General features: G+C 42.0%; 1 protein-coding gene across 3 annotated transcripts in view; it reads left to right on the top strand.

Annotated features, from left to right (window-relative positions):
- DGKH (diacylglycerol kinase eta) overlaps positions 1–9,166 on the top strand; it is a 283,862-nt gene that overhangs the window by 203,481 nt on the left and 71,215 nt on the right. For 2 of the 3 annotated variants that reach the window (XM_019525020.1, XM_019525019.1), the window contains exons 13-16: positions 3,117–3,202; positions 5,206–5,305; positions 6,332–6,596; positions 8,356–8,484. In XM_019525020.1, the coding sequence (XP_019380565.1) occupies positions 3,117–3,202; positions 5,206–5,305; positions 6,332–6,596; positions 8,356–8,484 (580 nt within the window). The remainder of the gene's footprint in view (positions 1–3,116; positions 3,203–5,205; positions 5,306–6,331; positions 6,597–8,355; positions 8,485–9,166) is intronic. The other variant, XM_019525018.1, reaches the window with a different exon arrangement.

The raw sequence follows: 9,166 nt of genomic DNA, 5'->3' as shown, positions 1-9,166 counted from the left end.
CTGGATAACTGGAAAAGAAAAAAATGGTGGCCTTTGTCTGTAAGGCTAGGGACAGAAGTTACACATAAACCAGATTAAGTGATCAGAAATTGGTTTAAACCTGTAACAGAATAGAACCTCAGTGCACATAAACCAGTTTCAAAATGGACAAAACTGGTTTAAGATAAATCTGGTTGAATGTAGTATCAGACTTAATTGACTTGGGTCAAACCGGTTGATGGAACTTGTGTCCTAGAACCCTTCCTGGTTTAAGTTAAATAAGTGTCCCCCAGCATCCCAGCATGCTTTTCAATCCTGGGCTGGGCTGTCTGCTCCAGAGAGCAGGATTGGCTCTGCCCTTTTCCCTAGTCAGAGCTCCGGCTGGCTGAGAAGGAGGTGAAGACTGCAGGCACAGCAGTGTCTGCCTCCCCACACCCCTCACTGCTTAAGCAGGGATCCGCCATCTCCCACAGCACGGACTCCAGCAGTGCACACCCCAGACAGCATCTGGTCATGGTCACGCTACCCCCATGTTAGCTAATGCTGAGAGGTGTCTATGTGTGTGTCTCCAATTTCACTGGAACAAAGGCAGACAGAACAGTGTCCACTTAGGGCTTTTTGGAGCTAATCAACGGGTCAGCTGGTAATGTCCCTCCATTCTTCCTTAAAAATGCTTTGCAAAAACCTGTTTAAGAAGAGCTTGAACTGATGAGAGGGAGGCTTTGGTTTCTTGATTAGCTGTTAAGCTTTGTGTTCTAATAAGCTCCTTGCTGGCTGCTGGCTTGCTGTCATTATTCAAGAGGGGACAGGGAGAGGTGTGAGAGATGACGTGGTTTGCAATGAATGCAGTGTCTGTCAGTTTGCTGCAGACAGCATGAAGAAGCAGGAAGAGGGAGATTGAGAAGTTTAGTATCATCAACAGATGCATGTACTCCACACAAGCATTTCTCCCTCCCCTCGCCCCACCCTTTGGCTCAGCATGCTGGCTGGGGTCTGGCAACACTCTCCACCCCTTGAGCAGTAAGCAGGAGTGGGGAGGGGGGCTAAAGCCTGGCAAAGGCTGCTTCTCCCTCCCTCTCCAGGCATACCCTGGCTGGGGACTCTGCAGGTCAGGGTGGGGGTTTAAACCCCTCCCTAATCGTAATGTCTTTCTGGGGCCTGGCCATACCCTCCACCTCAGCTCAGCATTATGGAAGGGAAGGGAGGGCTTGCTCTAGCGCATCCTGGCTTCTAGCCCGAGCCACTGCAGGCATGTTGCCTGCATTTCCTGAATCAAAAGTGTGTGTCTGTCCACTTGCAAATTGGTTCAATCTCTGCAGGTTAGACTAACCTGCAGAGACTGAATCAATTTAGGCTCAAGCTTTTTGAATATTTGTCCCTAGCCCTTGAGTGAATGTGGATGTATACAGGAAAAGGAGAAAGATATCTCCTCCTATTCCCTATCAAGAATGAAAACACAAGTAACTAATAATCAGTCTTTAAAAGAACAAATAAAACAGTTCTTTTAAACTTTAGAAGCACAGACTTCTATTTAAGTTCAGTCTGTAAATTTTTAATCAGAATTTCCTTTAAAAACTAGGATTGTTTCTGAGGTTACAAACGGTTATCTTCTTTGTGGCAGGATCAGCTGTGAAGGGATGCATTCTGGCACAGCAAATCCAATAGACATACAGAGACAGATGTTGCTTGCAGTATTGTCCTGCAGGATCAGGTCCTTGCTGCTCCCAAGGCTTCAAGGGCTGGATCCTGTGGGACGACAGCCATGGGTGCTTGGCCCTGACCCATGGCGAGGGTCTGCAAGTGCTGAGTGAAGAAGTGGCTTCCTTGTTCAATACTTGCAAACACAGGGCTTCAGGGTGCCTGGCCCCAATCCGTAAGGGAATTCCTGGGAGGGAACATCTGCAAGCATGAACTGGGGAAGCAATTTCTCCACTCTGTGCCTGTAGGCACAAGGTTTCAGGGGCCCAATCCTGCAGATCAGCAGCCCCAGGTACCTGACCCCAACCTAGGGCATGCATCCAGAAGGTCTTTTTTTTACTATGCTTGTGTAACTGGTATAAGGACCATACACAATTGCAAGCAAATACTAGGGGAGTAGATGGGGATGCCTTAGAGCCTATGGTCTTCCTCATTCTATACTTGCAGATGCATAACCTGGTTCAGGCCAGGCGCCTGGAGCTTTTGTCCTGCAGGATTGGGCCCCTGCAGCCCCTAGAGCTATACCTGGGGAGGCCAGAGTGGAGGTTGCCTCAGCTGTTCAAGCTCTCATGCCATAAGCAAATAGACATTCTCCATGAAAAGTACTATGAATCATCGTGCCCAGAATTTTGGACATTTGTGGTGTGGTGGGGCATGAATATCTGTTGACTCCAGTTTTGGATGCCATAAAATTTTTATGGCAGCACAAGGGCAACGTCTATTTGCAGCCCATCACAAGGTCAGGTGTAAAAACATGTTCCTTGAGGCATCCCTATCTACTCCCTGAGTATTTGTCTTTCTTCTGTATGGTCCTTATACCACCTGCACGAGTATAGGAAAGAAGAAATCCCCATATTTGTCTGCTTGTGTTTATGTAATGGCAAAGCAGAATCTGTCTCTAATGGGTTTTTCAGGTTTAGATTTTGATAGTATTATACCAGCATATTAACTTCATAGTCAATAAGGCCCTCACAGAATAAGGTACAGAATATTATTCAGTATTAGAGGGGATTTCAGAATATAGTCTGAAAACTGTTACTATACATAAATAAATGGCTTAGTTTCATGGTAACTTCATTTTTTGCAGGAGAAGGAGGAGGGAAATTTTCTAGATAATTATCTAGAAAATTAGTGATGTTAATGTCAGCCATGAAGGGTGACCAAAAGAAGGAAAAAGTTGTTAATTGTATCTTTAGCCCAGAAATATTTTGCCAGTTTCCATCTAGAACAAAAGAGCATGCTAGTTCAAGGTTCTACTGTTTGTTACTGTGACTTTTTGGATGTTAAAAATGCAGTTAAAGGCCACGTATAACTGTTCTGTCCTAGGTGTAGAGCTAATACCTTGGAAAAAAATCCTACTTCTCTATTAATATAATTATTGCTTTGTGTTAAACACTAACAAAGGTTGACGTGAAGACTCATGTTTGCTTTATTTTCAGATATCTGCCTATGAGGATTCAGTAGCTGCTCATCTTGCAAAAATCCTCAATTCTGATCAACACTCAGTTGTCATATCATCTGCCAAGTGAGTTGATGGCTTTAATGTAATACATGCAAGATATATCTATGTAACATCATCATATAGGGCTATAAAATAAACTCTCCTGTAAGCCTGAGTTCCCTCTGTCTAGCTCAACTGCCTTGACCTAACTCAGTCCTGATTTTATAAATTGTGAAGTGCAGTGGATAAAGTTCTATAGCTATGTGGTCTTGTGCCATTATATTGTATGGCTTAATTTTTAACAAGTCAAGTTCAGCAACGTATTTAAAAAATCTTGAAAGCAAAATAATTGTTTAAGTAAAAAGATATATCATTAGATTAAAAATAGATTAAAGTATTAAAACTCAGTACTTCGAGTTTAAATGAAAATCATATTAATACTACAGCCCTGTCGCATCTTATGGGTGGGTTACATTCTGAAGTCAGCACGTAAGGCAAAAATCACATATAGTTGAAATTGCCCTTCCCGCCGAGCAGCTGCTGCCACCGCAGGGCCTGGACAAGTCGGGCGCGGCGCCGCACAGCCTGTGCGTGCAGTGCAACAGCTGCGCCTTCCGTACACACTCCTCGCCCCTCTCGTCCTCTGCTGCCTCATCCTGCCAGGGCAGCCAGCTGAGCGTGAGCAAGCTGCCGCCCCCCAGCCGTGCAGGCAGTACCACGCGGAGCCGCACTACACACAGTGCCCCGGCCAGCACCTGGCAGCCAGCCCCAGCAGCTGAGCATGTATAGCTGAATTTGCATAAGTTAAATACACGTAAGATGCGACTTGACTGTATGTAGAAGTGATTTGGTTCCCTTAGAACATCTTTTGCTCATATGTAGTCTCTAATAAGCATGCACACTGGGGAAAATAGGAGTCTCCAGTATGGTAGCTCATTAAAATAGGAGTCGAACCATAGGATTTTTATACCAAATTTAAATGCCTCAGATCAGAAAGGTTCCTCTCCCTAGAAATCCCAAATGCCACATAAAGCTGTAACATGCTGTGCTTCTAGCTGAGCAAAAAGAATTTTTTTATATTTGACACTGCCCAACAGACTGATGATATCTCCAAGATGGTATGCAGTTGTCATTACTGCTCTTCATCGTAACTCCAGATTCAAAGTGTTTAGAATATCTTTTTGAGGGAACATAATTTAAAACTAAACAACATCAACAGTAGTTAATTCAAGTTCCTACAACAAATTTGTTGTACTTCTGCAGCATATACATCCATAACCAAATTCTGGACTCAATTGCACTAATAAAAGCCCATTGAACCCACTGTCATTTGCACAAATATTTCGTAGGGTACAATGTGACTCAGCAGCCAGTCATGCATTGAAAACTATTTTGGATAGTTCTTGCCACCCACAAAGAGGCCCAAAGACAGATGTTACTGGGGTTTCAGATGGATGCAAGGTTCCCCAACAAGCGGTGTAATTTGTAAGACTGCAATCTAAGCCAACTGAGGGGAACACAAGCTTGCTAACAGCTTTGATAAAGCCAGTGATACTGATGAATACCTGTGGATATGTTTCCAAAAAAGGAAATAATCAAAAAGGTCCTATTCATTTCAGCTCAGATAAAAGTGAGAGAGAGGGGTAGGGAAACAATGTATACAAAAATGTTGAATCAATAGGGGAGAAGTGTTCTTAAGTTTAGCAGCAGATTTAACAACCCATAGTGAGCTAAAAATATAGAATATCTACTTTTAGAAATGATTTGATAATGTCCACTTTACAACCCAAATGGTCTACATTAGTATGTATTGTGAACTAATGGTCGTAATGTTATTATTCATTTTTCTCTTTCTGCCTGTAAAGTGTTTATTTCTAAAGCTTTTGGTATAGCAGGTTTTTATCTTATTCTTCTCAGAAATGACATATGGGAGCATGATTTAAGCTTGGTGGAATTTTAGTAAGAAAACAAAACAAAGTTAATACATCCAGTAATTAATAGTAAACTTGCATCCAGTTAGTTTAACTTTATTTTTTATTTAATTTCACTTTTATTTTTCCATCCTCCCCTCTTTTTTTTATGCAAAGGATATTATGTGAAACTGTAAAGGACTTTGTTGCCAAAATAGGGAAGACCTATGAAAAAGCTATGGAAAATGCAGATGAAGCTGATTCCATGACCCTTAAAGTAAGAATGAAGTGTTTTATAATATTATTTTTTTCCTCAATTATTTGTTAGGCTTTTGTAAATGTTTTAAATGTTATAGTTCAGAGGGATCACATGTTCTTCTCCCAAAGTAATTCAGGAAGCTGTGTTCTGCTCTTCCTGAGGTCAGTGGTTATAATATGCTTTTCTTTTCAGTAGGGAGACCAGTTATTTCAACAGAACTTTAATTTAAAGAATACCCTATTAAATTTGCCAGTAATTACATTCTTTTTGTCTTGGTTGCACAAAACAAAAATAAGACAATGGGGACTTGGCAATGTCGAAAAACTTGTTTATTTTTCCGTTGGTGACCTAGGCATAGCTTTTACACTGGAGAAAACAGATGACGCTTACAGTTGTATCCACAAAATAAAAAGAAATATGCTGCTTGAGAAATTCAGACTTCTCTTTAAAAGGGATTATGTTAAATGCAGTGAAACAATAGGATTATAAAATGGGAGAACCCAGCTGGAAGTAGGGGCTTTGGTTTTACAAGCATTGTGAACTAGGCTTCAAATGGCAAAACCTTGTCCTAGTGGAAAGGGGGAGGGGGAAAAGAAATTCTTGTTTCAAAGAGAAAGGTACACAAGGAATTGAAAAAGAACACTTAGTCTGTTGACCTCAGTACTGTACTGAAGTTACTTTGTGGTAGGCTCCACTATATTATTGACTGATGCATCAAAAACAATCATCTCTTTTTTCCAGTGGAACTATGGTCTCAGTTGTAGAGATGGGCTTTTTAGAAGTGTTCAGGAATGACCTAGTTCTGTTCCCCTTGACTTCCGTGAGGGCAGCCATACCCGTGCCTACCACTTCAGAAAATCCCACTCATGATCTTTAAATGCAAGTTTGTATGGCAATTCTATTGTCCAGCAAATAGTTAATTAGATGTAGTTCAATGCTAGGCTTTAAGATCCAGCACCAGAAGCTTGTAGTTGACTTTGGTAAATATAGTCACCTCAGTGATTTTTTTTAACTCATTCATGTGTCTTTGTGTAACTTTGCCAGTGTTCAGAATTAAATGAGAAGCTAGACCTGTTGCTCCAGACTCTTCACACTGAATCCCAGGCCACTCCCATGCTGCCACATATCACTCCCCCCATTGTGGAAGAAGAAGTGGAAGAGTATTCAAGTGAAGAATCCTTATCGGAAAGCAAGGAGAGTGAAGGAAAGTCTTCTATCCAGAAAATCTTCAAACCAAGAGAACAGTTAATGCTGCGGGCAAACAGCTTAAAGAAGGCTGTAAGGCAGATCATTGAACAGGCAGAAAAAGGTGCGTCAGCAAGGCTTTGCTTGTTAACCACAGAGGGAATCTTTTTTTTTCTTCTCTAGCATAAAATTCCATTGTGAAAACTGGATTTCAGTATTTTCACACAAATTGAATAGATAGATTATTACAAGAACAGACAGATTTACAACTGTTGTTTTGGGGTGGGGGAGGGGGCAGAGGTGGGGTGGTCACTGTATGTCCTAGAGCACTTTGACCATCCAGGCCTTGTGTCACAGCACAGCGCTCTGACCCTTCCATGCCTCAGCCACTTTCCCTACCTTCTGTTACCAGCTGAATGATGAGTCCTGCCACATATTGGATTGCTACTGATCTTATGTATCTGGCTGTATCATACTGTGCTTGTTCCTGCGCTAATAGACAAAATGGCACCTTTAATATTTGCAGCCAAAATAAGTCTCTAGCAGGCCTGTTCACTCCGATCTGGGGAATTGCTGCTAAGCTCCACCCTTTTGCTCCCTGTGCCATGTTGTTCTGAATTACCGAACGGATGACAAGCATGGGATTATTTTTCATTTTTACATGTAAACGGCATTCCTATTTCCCCCTTTTGCCAAATCTTGAAATGTAGGGACAGAGGTGGAACTGACTGGTACTGCACACCGTAAAACCCCTTTTCACTTTGCATTTTTGCCACTGACATGCATTGAGCAGCCAAAAAGCCCACTAGTTTTCAGCAGCCAAAAAAAAAAAAAAGTGACATCTTCCCTAGTAATAGTGAACCTCTGGCTGCTGTTACTCCTGCATTGTGCACGGCCACTCTTCTTTTCCCTCCCTGCTGTTGGATCAGAAGCCACTGGAGGGTGCAGGGTGTGTGTGGGAGGGATGGATGCAGGACAGGAGGGTGAGGTGGCATTTTAGCACCATTCTGGTGCCCAGGGCCTATGCCCCTCTTGGCCACCCATAGTTATGCTGCTGTGTACAGAGTTGTTTCAGTGACTATTACTCATATTATTGCTTTCTAGAAAAGCAACACACTGCATAGTAATTTTGCTTTTAAGATATAATAGGGATTAACAGTGATTTTAATGCAAAAATTATGCCAAACTAACAGTCAGATTGTAAATTGGCCACCAGAAGTGAGGGACCAGCTTTTTTCCAGGTGCTGCCTATATGCAGCTTTCACTAGTGTCAATAGGAGACCCTTGCATGCAGCACTGAAGAATCCAGCAATGGAATACAGTGCGAAGTTGTGATTCTCAGAGCAGTGTTCTCTTGCCTAGGTTGCACATATGTAAGAATTTTTGTTCCTCTTTGCTGGTGAAATGCAGAGCTTTTATGTTTGGTGACATTAAAAGATTTTACCCTGAAACAGACAAAATGCATTTTGCATTCTGCTGTCAGTGGGTTTTCTAGCCTGTGGCTTTTGCTCCCTGAAGAACTCTTCAGCCAGTGCCTCCCAGATAAATCGCAGTCTTTAAGCAAAAAAACCCCAAAACAAATAAGACAGCACTCTGCCTTGTCCTGGACACTTAGCACAGCTGCCTGGCCTCTTCTTGTAGCAAGCTGTTCTGTTCACAGCTCACTTTCTTTTTGTATTACTTACTCTTTTGGGAGCTTTTTAAAGCACCTAGTATTTGTCATTGGCAAAGGTTGCTGCACTGCTCCTGTTCTGATAGGGCAGATGAGACCTGTTACTGTTATTCATAAACCCTATACTAGTGCTACAGAAATAGGATGTTAAATCTTCCACATATACATATTTCTCTAAAGATGCGTTAACATTTCCTCCTTTGATAAGCAGTTGTGGATGAACAGAATGCTCATACTGAAGAACAAGAGAACCAGTCTGCTCTAGAATATAGTAAAGAATTGGAAGAATGCAAGGAAGAGGAAAAAGAGGAAGATACAAGAGAACATGAATTCCAGTCAAGTAAGCAAACTAAGAGTAAATTACTTCAAAAAAGTAACTAAAGAACAACTTAAAAACATTCTAGTTTTTAGAAGCAAAAATTCTCATTTCATAATTAATGGGGATAGACCATTTCCAGTATTAGTGCGATTTTGCTACTATTATATTGATATTGATATTATTTCTATTTTCTGAAAATAAATTATTCTTTTTGTATAAACTGTGCTCTGGAACTCTGCTTTGTATCCCCTGAGCCATGCATATTATTGCAGTGGAGTTCGTAAGAACCGTGTGACTTAAGTGAAGATTTGACTTTTTTTACAAAGCGTAGATTAATATTCCATGAAAAATGTAACTTTTGGTGACCTGAAACTAGCATATTTCATGGTGCATATGTCAAGTTTTGAAGACAGATTTTTAACTCTGAAAATTCAGCCTTGTCTTATACACCATCCCCTGACTCAGTGTGCAAGGCGCTGGAAGCCCGGGGTTGGCTTGTGTGAGAGGCATCATGCTGGCAGGCTCCCAGGGAGTTGGATTGGGCCCCTGGGGCTGGCTGGGGGGAGATGGGGGGTGCTGCTGTCACAAAGGGAAGGACTGCCATCCCCCCCCAGGAGAGGGGGGAAGCTCATCTCCTGTGCAGCTCATTCCTTGACTTAAGGGCAGGCAGGGAGGCTCTGCCTAAAGCAGGATAGCGCCACCC

The sequence above is a fragment of the Gavialis gangeticus genome, unplaced genomic scaffold (assembly GCF_001723915.1).
Source record: "Gavialis gangeticus isolate Ggan-Ray unplaced genomic scaffold, GavGan_comp1, whole genome shotgun sequence".
NCBI lineage: Eukaryota > Metazoa > Chordata > Crocodylia > Gavialidae > Gavialis > Gavialis gangeticus.
This window is presented reverse-complemented; position numbering and strand designations above follow the sequence as displayed.